This window comes from Thalassophryne amazonica, chromosome 15, assembly GCF_902500255.1.
Source record: "Thalassophryne amazonica chromosome 15, fThaAma1.1, whole genome shotgun sequence".
In the NCBI taxonomy this organism is placed as follows: Eukaryota; Metazoa; Chordata; class Actinopteri; order Batrachoidiformes; family Batrachoididae; genus Thalassophryne; species Thalassophryne amazonica.
The window spans coordinates 91,276,430-91,294,654 of record NC_047117.1 but is presented as its reverse complement, the minus strand read 5'-3'; the positions used below and the strand labels follow the sequence as shown (position 1 = coordinate 91,294,654).

At 40.1% G+C, this 18,225-nt stretch overlaps 1 protein-coding gene across 1 annotated transcript; it reads right to left on the bottom strand.

Annotated features, from left to right (window-relative positions):
- Positions 1 to 314: 314 nt before the first annotated feature.
- On the bottom strand, positions 315 to 12,796 carry LOC117526677 (zinc finger RNA-binding protein-like). Its single transcript, XM_034188729.1, has 5 exons — positions 12,707 to 12,796; positions 12,132 to 12,272; positions 5,615 to 5,819; positions 3,504 to 3,679; positions 315 to 519 (listed from the first exon to the last, which is right to left on the bottom strand). Exons 2-5 carry the CDS (start codon positions 12,242 to 12,244, stop codon positions 315 to 317), a joined length of 699 nt encoding a protein of 232 aa, XP_034044620.1. The 5' UTR covers positions 12,245 to 12,272; positions 12,707 to 12,796.
- Between the last annotated feature and the right edge of the window lie 5,429 nt (positions 12,797 to 18,225).

The following is an 18,225-nucleotide window of genomic DNA, read 5'->3' as shown; positions in this document are numbered from 1 at the left end:
TTGGACAAAGTTCAGCAGAGCAGCTGTATTAGAATGGTGAAAAAAGGTTTCAATGCACAGTAACTTACAGCTAGAACTTTTATTTTTTGGTTGTATTCATGCTTTTGCCAATGAAGGTGTTAAAGGTGAAAGAAAATGTGTACTTTGTGTATTCGAGGCAAGTTATAAGCAATTTGCTGATAAGACATTAAATGTGATGATATCACAAAGGGGGGGGGGGGGGAACTGAGCTACTACAGAATGCCGCCTTGCAGTAAGAAATACTCACAGCTCTTTAACAGCCGAGTCACAGCTAGAGCTGTTAAAATATGCTGTTAAAAAAAAAAATCATTTGAAGTAATTATTTGTACCTCTAACTGTGCAATCAGATTTTCGGCCACTTCTTGAAGCAGGGTCACAGTAGGCTTGACAGAACAAAGCAGCACCATATCCAGGTTCATGTCTCCCTTCAGCAGAAGTCCATTGCCCAACGCACCCACCCTCACAACGCCACGGATCAGACGATCTTCAGAACCAGCACTTGTAATGTCACACAAAAAAGGCGAATTTTAAAATATTTACTTATTCAGAACAACTATGTCCTATTCAGGTCGTGAGGCACACTGGTGCTGGAACATATTCCTGGATGCTCTATATAGTTACGCTATGACTGCCACTGGACAGGACATCAGTCCTGCGCAGGTTACTTCCCCAGGAAAAAATTATGGAATCACCGGCCTCGGAGGATGTTCAGTCAGTTGTTAATTTTGTAGAAAAAAGCAGATCACAGTCATGACACAAAACTAAAGTCATTTTAAATGACAACTTACTGGGTTTAAGAAACACTTTAAGAAATCAGGAAAAATAATGTGGCAGTCAGTAACAGTTACTTTTTTAGACCAAGCAGAGGGGGAAAAAAAAAAATATGGACTCACTCAATTCTGAGGAATAAATTATGGAATCACCCTGTAAATTTTCATCCCCAAAACTAACACCTGCATCAAATCAGATCTGCTCGTCAGTCTGCATCTAAAAAGGAGTGATCACACCTTGGAGAGCTGTTGCACCAAGTGGACTGACATGAATCATGGCTCCAACACGAGAGATGTCAATTGCTTTGCAGGTTGGAGCCTTGTCATGGACCATTTTCTTCAACTTCCACCAAAGATTTTCAATTGGATTAAGATCCGGACTATTTAACAGGCCAAGACATTGACCCTATGTGTCTTTTTGCAAGGAATGTTTTCACAGTTCTTGCTCTATGGCAAGATACATTATCATCTTGAAAAATGATTTCATCATCCCAAACATCCTTTCAACTGATGGGATAAGAAAGGGTCCCAAAATATCAATGTAACTTGTGCATTTATTGATGATGTAATGCAGCCATCTCCCCAGTGCCTTTACCTCAATGCAGCCCCATATCATCAATGACTGTGGAAATTTACAGTTCTCTTCAGGCAGTCATCTTTATAAATCTCATTGGAACGGACCAAACAAAAGTTCCAGCATCATCACCTTGCCCAATGCAGATTTGAGATCATCACTGAATATGACTTTCATCCAGTCATCCACAGTCCACGATTGCTTTTCCTTAGCCCACTGTAACTTGTTGTATCTGTTAGGTGTTAATGATGGCTTTCTTTAGCTTTTCTGGATGTAAATCCCATTTCCTTTAGGCGTTTCTTACAGTTCGGTCACAGATGTTGACTCCAGTTTCCTCCCATTTCGTTCCTCATTTGTTTTGTTGTGCATTTTCGATTTTTGAGACATATTGCTTTAATTTTCTGTCTTAACGCTTTGATGTCTTCCTTGGTCTACCAGTATGTTTGCCTTTAACAACCTTCTCATGTTGTTTGTATTTGGTCCAGACTTTAGACACAGCTGACTGTGAACAACCAACATCTTTTGCAACATTGCGTGATGATTTACCCTCTTAAGAGTTTTGATAATCCTCTCCTTTGTTTCAATTGACATCTCTCGTGTTTGGAGCCATGATTCATGTCAGTCCACTTGGTGCAACAGCTCTCCAAGGTGTGATCACCTCCTTTTTAGATGCAGACTAACGGGCAGATCTGATTTGATGCAGATGTTAGTTTTGGGGATGAAAATTTACAGGGTGATTCCATAATTATTTCCGCAGAATTGAGTGAGTCCATATTTTTTTCCCCTCTGCTTGGTCTAAAAAAGTAACCGTTACTGACTGCCACAATTATTTTTCCTGATTTCTTATAGTGTTTCTTAAAGCCAGAAAGTTGCCATTTGAAATGACTTTAGTTTTGTGTCATGTCTGTGATCTGCTTTTTCTACAAAATTAAACAACTGAATGAACATCTCCGAGGCCGGTGATTCCATATTGCCAGGGGTTGTACACATTCACATAGTAGTGTGCATTATGAAAGGGATGAATTTAAGCAGGTTGCAGCTTCATCTGTAGAAAAGGCTAAATGACTGAACAGCACCAAGGGTCTTGTCTTTGGAGGGTGGCGACTCCTGCAGTCCTGAGGGTCATCCACAGGGGTGAAGCTGCAAGTAAAATGTCTTTCTCACCATGATGTCATTCACACGTTTTGTGTTGTCAGTGTGCTGACAACATAAAACTCCCAATGAATGCACAGCCTGAGCATCATAATACACTCACTGAAAGTGATGATGTGACACCACTAGAGGGCAGGTGCCAGGCAGCCACAGCAACTGCCACTTTTCTCAGTGTGATGATTACTGTGGTGACCAGATCAAAAGCAGGTGTGTTCAACCTCTGAGATCTGGCCATTTCCCAGTTATTCTACCTTAGACAATGCAGTCACTGCTATGAAGGATTTTTCTAAGCCCATCATAGAGCAGTGGCAGATGGTCATTTTTGCTAAGAGAAATATTCCAGGTGCCCACCAACATGAGCCTACACAGGTTTCGACCTGGATACCACCATGTAGTGGATGGCCGACCCCCTCAGCACCGTACCAGTCACCCTCCTCCACAGACCATCGCCTGAAAACACATTTACTCCCACCAAGTGCAGAAACAAGATATTCTTTTGCTGTGTCAAGTTTTGTGAAATATTGTATGGTAGTTGAAGTACCAATCCTGCCACTAACCCCCTAAAAAGTCTTGTGTGTAGGCTGGAGGACCACTTACTTTCTATAAAGGTGAAATTAACAGCATACCCAGGACAGACATACATAAAAACTTTAACTTGATTCCAAAGCTTAACTTTGGGCAATAACTAGTTGTCTTGACCTGACTCCAGAAACAGGAGAAAATGTGCACACTTTCATTCTACAGGAGATGAATTCATCAGTTGAATGACTTGCCGATGTGATTGGTAGGATCACATTAATACGCCACATGTGTAATGAAAAGTTTTTATACGTTATCTCAATAAAATGCCAACAAATGATGTTTATAATACAATAAACTATTAGTACTCCATTTTAACATCTAAATGCATTTTAATTTAGTTGATTAAATATCCATATTTATAATAGTAGCACAAATGATACAGACCAACTGGACATCTGCTTTACCTCTTTTCCTCAGCATTTTCTTCACAATCTTTTGAAGCATTCATTTGCTCAGAAATGGCCTTCAGTGCCCACTCCACATCAGACACAATTGCGTGTATGGCCGTCAGTTCATCTGCAGTTGGATAAATCTCAGAATGTTTGGCCATCACTGGGTTGTCATATCCCTGCAAGGGTGTCTGAATGATACAGATAGTTTCCTTAAACCCGGAATGAAACACACCCAGTAAAATTCATATTAAAAGAACATTACATTGGAGCCAGTGTCAAATTTATAATTTGCTAAGTTCTCATTGAACTCATTGAATGTAGGACTCCAACAGGCCACAAGGCAAATTTGTAATCATACCATTCTTACATTAGGGAATTCAAAACATTTTACAGTGGCATAGAATCTCATGAAATACATTAAAATAGAAATTAAAAGCATTACAAGAAACAATAAAAGCAGCATTAAAATATAATATTAACAGAGTAAAAGTCAAATTAAAAACAAAACCAAGCAAATAATTCAATATAATGGATTCAAAATGTACCATACTTATGTAAAAGCCACAAAAACCAAACTGTTCAGACTGGCTCATAGTTTTTAATTTGAGGAGAGGGCACAAAACTATAACTGCTTTCCATTGTTAAAATGAAAGAACAATGAAAACATGGAACTTCTGTCCATAGTTCTGACTGCAAATGATGCGCAAATGTTTAAAGGACATTTTAAAATAAAATATTTGAATATGAACAGTACTACTGAATTTAAAAAATAGCCTTTGCCAAATCATAGCAATAACAGGAAACACTAAGAAATAAAACAATGCAGACTCAAGTTTAGAACTTCAAATTCTTTTTTAAAAATATGAGGATGTCTATACATTGTCTGGTGACAGGGTAACAATAATTCTACCTTTATTTATGTAGTACTTTCAGGATAAATAAATCAACAGTGTATGTGTGTACTAAACCCTCAGTAGTTTTGTAACCAACCCTGCCAAGACAAGAAGTATTAGTGCCAATAATAAATAATGCCAAACATCTATTAAATTGCTAATAATTATTTCAGTGCATCTGCAGCACCCTAATCAGCTCTTGAGGTGATTATGAAACATGAGGATTAACAACAGTTCTGCTCATTTTATACATTAAAACAGTCCTGACTTTTTCTCACCCATTGTGAAGTTTTTGCTCAATGCTTTCGCATTTATGAATGCCTCACATTTTTCCACTCTATGTGCCTCATGATTTAAGGGTTTAACATATGTAGTATCTCTTCAATGGTGGGGAATCACTTCAGTAGTGGCAGGGGATGACGATGCCAAATGACGATTAAAGGTTTGTGTGGGCCTCAAAAGATTTAAAGAATTTAAAGTGGGCTTGAATGGATTTTTGAAAATCCATTCAATGTTAAAAGATATGGACTTTCCAAGATTTTTCCTGACTTGTTTTTTTTAACACTTGTAACCTTTTTTTTTTTTTTGATTGAGAAGTTGGACAACACAGTGCATTCACATAACTGAATAAAAATTTGCCAGGGGGTAACAATAATAAAATAAAATGACAAATTAGGTACAGTTCATACAGTGTTTCCATGCTGATAATGTTTTTCTAGCCTTTGTATTTGTACAGGGTTCAATGCTGTTTGTATAAATTTCAAAGTCCTTATAAAAGATAGAGAATGTTTTTTTTTTTTTTTGAGAATTTACATTTGAGTATGTAAAACTTTGCCATAATAATGAGTAGATTAATAATATAAACTTCATTTTCTGTTGTATTGTCTTTTGCAAAAAAACAGAAAAAAAATGTTCAGAAAACATTCTAAAGTTTTTATAAAAGTGGGTTGTTATGAAATGGGTAATCTCCTTCCAAAAGTTGTTGGTAAATGAGAAATGCCAAAAAAAAAGATGTGGCACAGTTTCTGGGAGAAAGGAACACATTTTCCTGACTTTGAAAATTGAATCAGTTCTTGTCTATCAGGATATGAATCCTCTGTAAAAATGTCATAACAATATTTAAAAAATTGTGGGTTCCATGCTGTTCACAAAGAAACAAACAATCGGGCAAAAACATAACCTCTGCCAAACTTTGTTGGCAGAGGTAATGGCAAGAGGTCGCTGCCTTACCCGTTGAGCAGAAACCTTCTCACTTGCATCCTTTTCGTCTGCAACCTTCTCACTTGTATCCTTTTCATCTGTAGGCTTCTCACTTGTATTCTTCTCATTAGTCTTTTTCTTTACGGTCTCCTTAATGACACTGAGACAGTCCTTGTACTGTTTTAGCTCATCTTGATAGCGTAGACAGTCATACCAGTAACGCAGTGCTTCATATCTAGAGAGAATGACAAAAATGAAGGATGATCAACAGTTTAAAGTACAAGAAAGTACCACAAAAAGTGGATTGTTGTGTTTGCTTGTATACAAACTCCACCAGCATCAATGCTCTGCCAAGTGGTTTCCCTGACTGTATGAAGTCAAAATAATTAATTGTTCAGCTCTTTAATCAGCTATGATTAAAGGCATTGGTCGAAGAACTAACAACACCAACATACATCCAATTTAACTTAGACAATATAATAAACTGGTGTGTTGCCCGTGTGGGATCCACAGACTTTAAATTGGGTAGTGTTTACAAAATAGATAGCTTACATTTTTCAAGGATGGTAATAAATTGTGCAAAGTTTCTGTAATGAGGTGGAATGATGTGTGAGTCCAGAATGTTTTAGAACCTTAGACCTCAAGAGCTTTTAGAAGAAAAACGCAACCCTTTTCTTTCGTGTTAATCACGTAATTTTAATGTTAATTTACTGTATTAGTGTATTTATATATTGTTATCATATACACACTATTACTAATATCATTATTACTTCTATTTTGTCATTTGATTTTTCAATGGACCACAATGGAAATACAGTAAAACTCACATATAATAGATTCAGTTGGGCCAGCGAATTTTGTCCATTATAAATGAAATCCATTATATGTAAAAAACGGACAAAATCCGCCAGGTATTGGAACCTACAGGCAATTTTAAAATCTTGCTGTGTGAACCAGGCATTAAGTATTTCCTTGATTAAACGCCTGATCTTGAATCGGGACCTGCCTCATTTAATGACCAGTGTAGGAGACCGAACAGTCCTCCTAAAAATCAGTCCCCCGATGACACGGTTCACGGATTATCACCTCGTTTCTCCTTCAAACTGCACTTCAGTCATCATCTATCTCAGCGACAGATATCTGACGCTTTTGTACAACAATCATTTCCACATAAATTCAGCATTATTTCATCATAAAAGGCAGCGGAAGCAATCAGAGTGTGGCTAAATGAGCTGCTAGCTGATGCGTTCACTGCGTGTCGGACATTTCAAAGCGTCACGGAATTTAGCCTCGTTACTGCTTAAAACGGCTTTGTTTCTGCTTAAAACTCACTTTAGAATGATTTAAGAGGTTTCAACTTTATCATCTAATGGTTAATAATCCATTTGATTGCTTCTGGTGAAGAGACTCGGTTTCAGACATGCTGCTGTGGTCTGAAACGACGCATGCACAGATACATGAAAAAGGCGACACCGGGTCAAAACTTGGTCTGAAAAAAATAAACGCCTGCCTTAAATAAGCGCCAGACATTATGTGTATTAAGAAAATTACATTTGATCACATCTTTGCAGAGGTGGTGGCCAAGTGGTTAGTGCGCTTGGTTTCAATGCAGAAGGTTCCAGGTTCAAATCCCACCCCTACCACATTTCTCCATGTAATGTGGAGTTGCGTCAGGAAGGGCATCCGGCGTAAAACCTGTGCCAATTCAACATGCAGATCCACCTTGGATTTGCTGTGGCGACCCCGAGTGCAAACAAGGGAGCACCCGAAGGGACTTACTTTTACATTTGGCCACATCTGAATGGACTACTTGTAGAGCGACATGAAGACATGAATCAGAGGCACAAAAAGGAGCGGTGATCGGGCATTATGTTTACCAACAGACCCGGCGTGTGCATATGACATATGCCCCCCCCCAAAAAACAAAACGGATTTGCATGATTCACGAGTGCCTCATTTTCAGGTCGGAAAAGCCAGAATCACACCTCGAGTCGAAGAAGGTCCTCAGGAGTGTCCCTGGCACTCCACAGGACCAGAGTCACCTTGGCAGGTCAAGTCTGCTCTGGCCTTTCTTATAAAGTGCAGTAGTATTGTTGGACCAGTCCAGTTTATTGTTTAGGTCAGGGCTATTCAACTATATTTTTCCGGGGCCAAATTTGTCAGAATACTATGATCTGTGGGCCGGACATTCTCGTGACCTGTACTATTATTCTCGGATGTACAATTGAGATAAATGCTACTGCATTTCTTTTTCCCTTTTTTATTTAACAGAACATCAAAAGTATATAACCTTACCAAAAAATAGTACTGATAAGTATATAAAAAGTAAACTAGAAGTACACTTGAAACATACTTGCATATACTACTTTTTGGTAAAGGTACTAATGAAGTCACTGAGTGTGGGAAAGTGCAGCAGCCTGTTATTAAGATCACATGCGAAAATGTCTATTTTTTTATAAAAGCAGTCAGCTTTTCAACCACATCAGCCACTGTTTTATCCTCCCCTGAAGACTCAGATTAAGACCATTCAAATGATGCATGATATCACCTAAAAAGCACATTTCTGAGACAAATTTGTCATCTAGCATTTTTGTCAGAAATGTTTCAGCCTTCTTGTGCTTGCATTCAGATAGAAAGGTGATAATTTCCTCCCTCAGTTCACAGACCACCTGACGTTGTGTAAAAGTAGGTCAGAGTGCTCAGCTGACATATCAACAAGTAGTCTGTGAAACAACCTGTGGTGAAGACTGGATGCTGCTCTGATAAAGTTCACTGCAGCAATCACAGAGTCCATGGTACTTTTCAACTCACCACTAAGCTGAGAGCAGAGGACACTCTGGTGAACGAGACATTGGACAGACTGTAGTTTTGGTGCAACAGCAGACAGTCATGCAGACAGTCTTTTGACCCTTCCTGCCATCGAGGGAGCTCCATCTGTAACCAGCAGGTTAATACGCTCCAGGTCCAGTACACTGTCTTTAAAAAAGCAATAAGCTTTTGGAAAATTATTTCCCCTGTTGTTTGTCCTTCCAGTGGAATTAGGCCCAACAGATCCTCCTTGAAACGGTCACCGTTGAAAAACTGCACATACAAAGTTGTTCTGTATCAGAGCCGTCAGCTGACTCATCCACAGCCAGCGACATGAATTCAGCTTTCTTCAACTGAGTTAGAAGAGTCTCGAAAACGTCTGTGGCTAAAACATCCAGTCGTCTTGCAGCTGTTGTATCTGACAGAGGGATTGACTTGATTGAAGACATTACCTGCTGTTTTAGCTTGTGCGCTACCAGCTCCTCGATGGCAGCTAATATGCATTCTTTCACTGTTTCAGAGTCAGTCGGCATTTTCGTTTTAGCAAGAACCCGCAACACGCAGGGATGCTGGTGTTGTCTTCTGTTGCAGAGTGCAGCTACGGGAGAAGATTGCAGTGCTTCGCTTGTAGATCATATTAAGTCCTTTTATTTTTTTTGATGAGCATCAGAATCCAGTGGATATTCACTGTCAAAACGGGAGTGAGTCGTAATGAAGTGCCTCTGCACGTTATATTCCTTATTCACCGAGCAACAGTCACAACACAGCAGACACATAGGATTGCCTTCAGCATTTTCTACGTGCACATATTCATCAGTCCTGTCATTATGAAACCTTCTATTTTCGTTTTCAACTTTACTTCTCTTCTCCTTTGAATGCATCCTGTTGTTGTCTTCTTCTTCGTTCGAGTATATTGGCGGGTTGCAAACCAATACGGTACATTACCGCCACCAACTGTTGAAGTGCCCGCAATGCCTTCACGTGAGGTGGGGCTGTTTGGAAACAGTGCTGATGTGCCGTAAAGGATTCAATGTGCCGCAAAGCGCCACAAACTAGCGTAAAATGCCGAAAATTAGCGAATGCACTTTGTAGCGGCTTTTTATCGTGTATTTATTAATATTTATGGGTAAATGGGCCACGGGCCGGTCCAAACTTATTAAAGGGCCGGTTCTGGCCCGCGGGCCGCCAGTTGAATAGCCCTGGTTTAGGTGAACACGCAGGTACTTGTAAGAATCCACTATCTCAATATCCATTCCATGGATCTTCACCCATATCGGTAAAGCGCGACTGTGCATGCGGAAATCCACCACCATTCAATTCAATTTAATTCAATATAATTAGGGAATGTTGTTGTCTGATGATTTGCGGATGTTAATGCTAGATTTTACGGTCGCAAATAGAGTTAAGTAAAATGACTATTTATGACCATAATCCAGCATTAACGTCTCCAAATCAGACACAAGGGGGTTATTCCCATTCTAATCTAATTCCAACGTTTGCACGGATCCGTGTCCACCACTGAAGGCTACATCTTAATCCATATAATAATATAGTTCGGTAAAAATGTTACGCAAAGGGTGTGGTCAGTTCGTCAAAGCTTACCGTGGCAGCAGCATCTTTCTGCCAAACTGGAAATTCTGTGAGCAGAATCCACATCACTACTTTTGTAGAGTATCTTAAATTAATCAATTTCAGTGTTGCTGCTCCGCCAGGTATTTTTTCTTCTTCTTCTTCTTCGTGTTTAATGGCGGTTGGCAACCTCTCGCTCTCAGCTGACAGCGCCATTATTGACATCTGCGTAGCAACGTGTGCAGACAGGTTGCGGAGTAACACATTAAACAGTTTTAATATTTTGCCACTGTTTACATGATATTTTATGTTCTGAAATCTCACACAATTAACCAATCAGATTTGTGGAAAAAATATATTTGGATTAGAATTCATTTTATTTTTATAGCACCAAATCACAACAATGCTGCTTCAAGGCACTTCACACGAGTAAGGTCTAACTTTACTAACCCCCACCCCCAAACCACCACCTCTTTGGTTTTCCCCACATTGATATGGAGGCAGTTCCACTGACAATCTGGTATATACGGTGTTTATTTCATGGAAATCCATACAAAATAATTGGGACATTTGCTTTTGTCCGGTGAGTGCGAATGTCCAGTTTATACGATGACAGTTTAGGCGAGTTTTACTTTGTGTTTTCACTTTCTTGTGTCATCCATGTATTTTTTTTTTTATGTATTTGCAATTATATGTACATTTACTAATTATATATACTTATACTTACATTGAACTTGCTAAATAAAATCATGCACACACTTTTAATATAAAGATGATTTACTGCCCCCTGCTGGAATGGCACGAGTCCAGAATGTAGTTAGCAATGTCCACTGTTCAGTGTTGTTAGCTAATATCCGCAGTTTGCCCAGAAATATTAGTCCTATCAACATTCCGTTTTGGTGGCGTTAAGCATATCAAACAGCAAATGCCAACTCTCCCCAGGTTGTCCATCACTGAAGTTATACACGCACACAGAGCTGTCTTTTCTACATTCTGCCAGAAGCAGGTTCTTTTAATTTTACACATGCACAGAGACAGTGGTGGAAGACATCACAAGCAATACACTTTTCACTTGTGGTAACAGCAACATGACAACTAAACTAACTAAACCAACTTAACTACAAAACCATTAAAAAAAAAAAATCAATAACACTAAAAACACTGTTAAACTAACATAAACCACAATAACATTTAAAACCCCAAAACCCAGAACTCCCATTGTGCACTGGAACACAATGTCTTTTGTTCACTGTTAGCAAATATCACTAATTTCTCCAAAAATATTAGTCCTATCAACTTTCCATTTTAGTAGTGTTCATCCTTGACCCAAAATACATAAGCATACCAAATAGCAAATGTCAGCTCTCCCCAGTTTCTCTGTGACTGAAGACATACACACACACGCTCGCATAGACGCCTCATGGCTATTATAATATAGGAAAAAAAAATTGGCAGAAAAGTAAAGTGTGGACTAAAAGTTGATAACTACCATTACCAGCCTATAATTTTTTCAGAGTTATCATCGCCGTTTTGATTCCCGAGCGAGTAAACCGGATTCTCTCTACATTTGCGTTCAGTCCTCTGCGAATCCCACTCAAATCCGGCTGCCCCCAGCATGCATATATGTCTTCAAATCGGGAAGGTTGTTCTGCTGAATGCAGATTTCTGTGTTGCATGTGTAAATGTGAAGTCATCTGTCCACCAGAGCCCCAAATCCATAAAAGATTGATGGATTACACAATTCTGCCACCGGACAAAAAAAATGTAAATACATAACTAATACATTTTCTCTACAGTGTGAGAACACCTTTACACATGTAAATCATCAGTTTTATCACCAGTTTTCTATAGAGAAGTCAGGGGTTGATTAAATGAACACATCTTGGACTTTACACCAGTTACTAAGAAATACAACAGTATGGTACTCCGTGGAAAATCTGTGTGACCAGTTTTAAAAAAGTTGAGTGACCATGCAAAAACGAGACTACTCAGGGAAGTCACCAAGACACCCAATGGCTGCTTTACTGCGCTTTTCCAAGTTAGAGCACCCCCCCCCCCCAGTTCCAATTACAATGAAATTGGAAGGGGGGGGGGGAGGTTAGCATATTACAAGAAATTTGTGGGAACCTGAAAGATTCAATAAAGAAGATTGCGTGTGTTTGTGTAGTACCTGTTAAAGTCCTCCGGGAGGAGCTTGTGACCCTTTTTGACCAGACCGTCCCAGTACACCAGCTCCTCGTAGGCCTCACGGTGACGCTCGTGCCTCTTTCGTACTGCTGCCATGCCGTCGCGATTTTAATCCACCTCTTACCTGGTGATTAAAAAAAAAATAGTCGACCAGCATCTGGTAACCAGCAAGCAGTATAACACTAAAGACACTGAATTTATGGTCAATATTAAGACGAAACGTGCTCATCACACAATTCAACGCAGCTAACGCTGGCGAAGAACGTCACGCAGGAAATTTGGAGGCTGCGGATACAGTAATCGTATGGATTTGATGAACGTAAAATTATTGCAAAGCAACTACAAGTAACGTTACGCAACTCTCCATTCCAACCTACGGATCCTCCGTTACTATCCGAAAGGTTCAACTAGCTCACGTCGCTATAGCATTGTTAGCTTTGCTCCGCTGGGCCATATTAGCATCTGCTACTATTCGAAATACGACACAACTCGTTTTCACTCACGCCTAATTCATTTCTCCAAGTCTCATGTGTGTTTGTGTCTGCAATAAACTCTCACCTCTATCAGCTCACAAACAAGTGTAAATTTTCGAGATTTTTACGGTAACAACGCTACCTTTTCGTTTTACGCATGCGTCGCCGAACAATGACGTAATGACACAACGGCGCCAAACTACATTTTCATTAAAACAAAGAAAGAAAAAAAACACGAAAATGATGAGTTTTAAAGTCATACACCAAAAAGCATAATTGAAAAATAAAACGTTTTTATTTTATTTGTAAAATAAAATTGAGATTTTTTTTCCTCTTTGCAGGTCTGTTTGTCATAAGAAAGTCACAATATTAAGAAAGTTAAGCTTATCTTTGCCTCACACTTTTGATTTACATGGTTAAGTTTTGTAAATTAATTTTGATGTACTAGTCAAGATTTAAAATTAGCAAATTATTCCTTGATTATGAAGCCAGGTTTTGAGTAGAGTATAATAGAATAGCTGTTAATTGTCATTGTACAACTGGGCATACAGCAAAATTAGAGAAAGCACCCCCCGACAACAATAAGACATTTCTAGAATAGAATAAATAAAATAGAATAAAATAAGAAAGATTTAAATATATAAACCGTGTCAGTGGAATAAAAAAATACTGTATATATACAAACATGTCAGTGAGAGACATGACAATGGTAGGCATAAATATTGCACTTGGTTGGATTGTTGTTTGGATTTGGTTGGATTTAGAACCGGGGCGGAGCATACCTGTACATTCAAGAGTCTGATTGCCCACAGGTAAAAACTGTCTTTGAGGTGATTTGCCCAGCACCTGTGGCTTCTGAATCTTTTGCCAGAGTATAGAAGGCAGAAGAGACCCTGGCCTGGATGCGACTCATCCAGGCAGATTTTCTGTGCTCTGCTGAGGCCATAGGAGGTAGCGATGTCTTCCAGGGAGGGCAGGGAGCAGCCGATGATGTTCTGGGCTGCTTTAATCACTCACTGCAGCGCTCTCTTGTCCCCAGAGGTGCAGCTTGCAACCCACACCGTGATGCAGTACGACAAGATGCTTTCCACTGTGGTTCAGTAGAAGGTCCTCAGTACGCTCATGCCGACGTGTTGGTGGACAATGTTAGGTCGTCAGAAAGGTGCGCCCCCAGGAACCTGAAGGAGGAGACCCTCTCCATGCAGCAGCTGCTGATCTGAAGTGGGGCATGGTTTTCCCCCTTCCTATTGAAGTCTATGACCATCTCCTTGGTTTTGATGGTGTTCAGCATGAGGTTGTTTGTGGTACACCATGCCTTGAGCCTCTGAACCTCCCCCTGTATGCTGTTTCATCTCCTCCTGTGATCAGGCCCACCACTGTTGTATCATCAGCAATTTTGACAACAATGAGTGGTGGGAGAGGACACAGGCACATGGATATAGGGCAAACAGGAAGGGGCTCAGCACATAGCCCTGGGGGGAGACTGTGCTGAGTGTCAGGATGGAGGAACTGAGAGGACCCACCTTTACTGGATGCTCAGTCAACAAGCCCTTTATCCAGTCACAGGTAAAGGGTGGAAAGTCCAGGTCAGTCAGCTTTTTGACTAACAGGTCAGGCAGGATGGTATTAAAAGCCAAGCTATAATCCACTAAAAGCATCCTGACGTAGGTTCCAGATTCCTCCAGGTGGCTCAGGGTGGTGTGCAGGGCAGTGGTGATGGTATCAGCTGATTACCTGTTTGCTCGATAAGCAAACTGGTGTGGGTCAAAGTTTGGAAGGAGGTAGGACTTGAGGTAGTGGAGGCCACACGCTTGAAGCATTTCATGACTTCAGAGGTCATAGCGCCGCCGGCCTGAAGTCCTTAAAGTCGTTTATGACAAAAACAAAGATGCGATCGACGCAGCTTTCTGACTATGTTGCTGTAATGCGTGAATTTTCCCATCTTGAGTCTTATCTCGTCTCATCTTACACTGCTTGTTCGTCAGAAATATTCCAGATTGCGACCTGAACCATGTCAGAATGACACTACAATGCAAGATTTATGGAAGTGAAAGTAATGTTCATTTTTTAAAAATGTATTTCACAAACCCTAAACCATATCCTAATCTTAATTCTAACTTTAAAATATTTAAGATTTGCAATTTTGCATGGTTGCTGGGCAGCTGAGACATCAGGTATAGATGCATTTTATCACCAGAGGCAGGCCGCACCCTTTCTCAATTCAAATCAAGGTCAGATTCCGGAACACAAAATTTTGCAAACTGGTGATAGATCAGCTGTCGGGGTGGTTTCCATTTAGGAGCAGACGTGGTTCTGTATTGTGGTGGATGTAGTGACATACAGACTTGACCTGACCTTTTAAGAAAGCCTATTCCAGCAGTAACCAGACGAGAGGCAGAGTACCCTCTGCATAGGCCGCCAGTCCATCACAGTAAATTATGTTTTATCTGTTTTATTTTACAAAGACCAAGATATGCTGGAATCAAAACACTAAACAAAACAAGAACCAGAATCAGCTTTATTTGCCAAATATGTCAACACATAAGGAATGTGACTCTGGTTTCATTTGGAATAAGGATGAAGTAATAATAATGATGATAAAGTGGCTGCAGTTTAAAATGCAATAACAATAGTGTAAAGTGGGTTGATGGATGATGATGTGTGATACAGGTCTTGATGCAGGTATTTGTTACCTGTGTGGACTCTGATGAATGTTCAGTGTGTGTTGTAGCCAGAGATTTATTAGTCACAAACAAAATATAACTATTGATTAGGGTGATGGTCTGGAGGGAATAAACTATTCCTATGTTAGATTGTTTTGGCACACATTATCCTGTAGCGTCTTCCACAGGGCAGAAGTTTAAAGAGGTTATGACCAGGGTGTGATGGGTCTGCAGTGATGCTGCTTCCTGCTGATTCCAGGATGAAGGGCAGCTTAGCACCACTGATCCTCTCTGCAGACCCTATTGTCCATTGTAGACTGTTTCTGTCCTATTTGGTTGCTGAACTAAACCACATGATGATAGATGTGCATCAAACAGACTGGAGTGTTGCTGTGTAGAACTGGACCAACAGTTCCTGGGGTAGATTGAACTTCTGCGCTAACTCAGGATTTCTTGGGAACAGGGATGATTGTGGAGCTTTTGAAGCAGGATGGGACTTCACACAGCTCCAGTGATCTGTTGAAGATCTGGGTGAAATTGGGGGCCAGCTGCTCAGCACAGATTATCAGGCAGGAGTTTGACACACCATCTGGGCCAGGAGCTTTCCTGGTGTTTTGTCTCCTGAGCAGCTGACACACCTCTTTACAGATTGGAAGTGCTGAATCTGTATGGCATGGGTCATATGCATTTGTCCAACAAATAAACGTGCACTGCTTTAGGACAATGGTGCAGGTGGTAGTGCATGTTGTTCTGGAACTACAAAGTTGTCTGTCAATCCACAAGTCCTTCTGCATCTCAAAAAGTAAATGATAAACACACAAGACACAACCATGTTCAAATCCCAATCAAGCATCCATGTCTGCTGCAAAAACCACAGCCAAATCTGCAAAGTCTGGTCCCACATAACAAATTTATTTATAAAGCGGCAGAATACAACGGAAATCATCTCAAGCGGCTGTACACAAGCAAGGGAACCCTGACTCACCCCACGAGCAAGCACACTGCTGACAGGTGTAATAAATAAAACTCAAAACTCCCTCCCTCCCTCACGTGCACACACACACACACACAGAGGCAATCGTATGACGCCCCCCGACCACTTCTTAGTTTTTGGGTGAAGGTACATATTCAACAAGTAGCACACTATAGCTTCCAAAAACATCATAAAGTAACACTCTTGAAACTAAGGAGAAAAAAATAACGATTCAAAGCTTATGCAACAATTACATTATTTTATTTACGTCTCATTTTCATATCCTCAGTAAATTGAGGTTACAATTCAAGTATTATGGAATTTACCTTGTCTTGCATGAAGCATGATTAAAATATGGAAAGCACAATTTTCTATATTTTGATAAGCATGGTGCTGATAATATTTACTGCATGCTTTCCAGAAATAAAGTATAATAATAATAATAATAATAGTGTATAGTAATAATGGGATATAATCATTCTACACAGAAATACAATCGGTTGAAAACCATATTTTTCTCTTCAGTTCCACTGAATTACTACAGTGACACACTACTTTCTATGATTTTAACACTTAAGACTCAATGCAAACTAACACACCTGGAAACATGACTGAATATTCTCTGAGCCATAATATGACAGAACACAATCACATGCATCCCTTGTCTGATCAGAGGCGCAGCCACCAAACCCAAATAAAAATGTAAATGCTTTTGAATTCTTTCATGGGTTTGATTCAAAATCTAACTTCTGTATTCTTCTGTACATCCAGAAATATTCACAGCACTTCACTTTTTATGTTATGCTACAGCCTTATTCCAAAATGGATGAAATTATTTTTTTTTCCTCAAAATTTTACACACAATACTCCATAATGACAATGTGAAAAATATTTATTTTTTTTTTGAGATTTTTGCTAATATATATATAAAACATACAACATATATAAAAATATATAAACCCCTAATAAATCACATGTACATCAGTATTCACAGTTTTTGCCATGAAGCTCAAAATTTAGCTCAGGTGCCTCCTGTTTCCACTAACCATCCTTAAGATGTTTCTACAGCTTAATTGGAGTCTACCTGGGGTAAATTCAGTTGATTGGACATGATTTGTAAAGACACACACCTGTCTACATATAAGGTCCTACAGTTGACAGTCAGAGCACAAACCAAGCATGAAGTCAAAGGAACTGTCACACAAATCTGAAGAAGGGTACAGAAACATTTCTGCTGCTTTGAAGGTCCCAATGAGCACATTGGCCTCCATCATCCATAAATGGAAGAAATTCAGATCCACCAGGACTCTTCCTAGAGCTGGATGCCCATCTAAACTGAGCAATCGGAGGAGAAGGCCCTTAGTCAGGGAGGTGACCAAGAACCCATGGTCACTCTGTCAGAGCTGCAACATTCCTCTGTGGAGAGACAAGAACCTTCCAGAAGGACAACCATCTCTGCAGCAATCCACCAATCAGGCCTGTATGGTAGAGTGGCCAGATGGAAGTCACTCCTTAGTAAAAGGCACATGGCAGCCCACCTGGAGTTTGACAAAATACACCTGAAGGACTCTCAGACCAGGAGAAACAGAATTCTCTGGTCTGATGAGACAAAGATTGAACTCTTTGGTGTGAAAGCCCAGCGTCATGTTTGGAGGAAACCAGGCACCATCCCTACAATGAAGCATGGTGGTGGCAGCATCATGCTGTGGGGATGTTTTTCAGCAGCAGGAACTGGGAGACTCAGGATTGAGGGAAAGATGAATGCAGCAATGTACAGAGACATCCTGGATGAAAACCTGCTCCAGAGCGCTCTTGACCTCATACTGGGGTGACAGTTCATCTTTCAGCAGGACAATGACCCTAAACACACAGCCAAGATATCAAAGGAGTGGCTTCAGGACAACTCTGTGAATGTCCTTGAGTGGACCAGCCAGAGCCCAGACCTGAATCTGACCGAACATCTCTGCA

What these genes read in the sequence shown, in the direction of transcription:
- LOC117526677 (XM_034188729.1), bottom strand. Translation starts at nt 12,244, where the DNA reads ATGGCAGCAGTACGAAAGAGGCACGAGCGTCACCGTGAGGCCTACGAG. An exon ending in CTCCCGGAGGACTTTAACAG is followed by an intron (nt 5,820 to 12,131) that starts GTACTACACAAA and finishes CATTCTCTCTAG; the next exon opens with ATATGAAGCACTGCGTTACT. An exon ending in AGAAGGTTTCTGCTCAACGG is followed by an intron (nt 3,680 to 5,614) that starts GTAAGGCAGCGA and finishes TGTATCATTCAG; the next exon opens with ACACCCTTGCAGGGATATGA.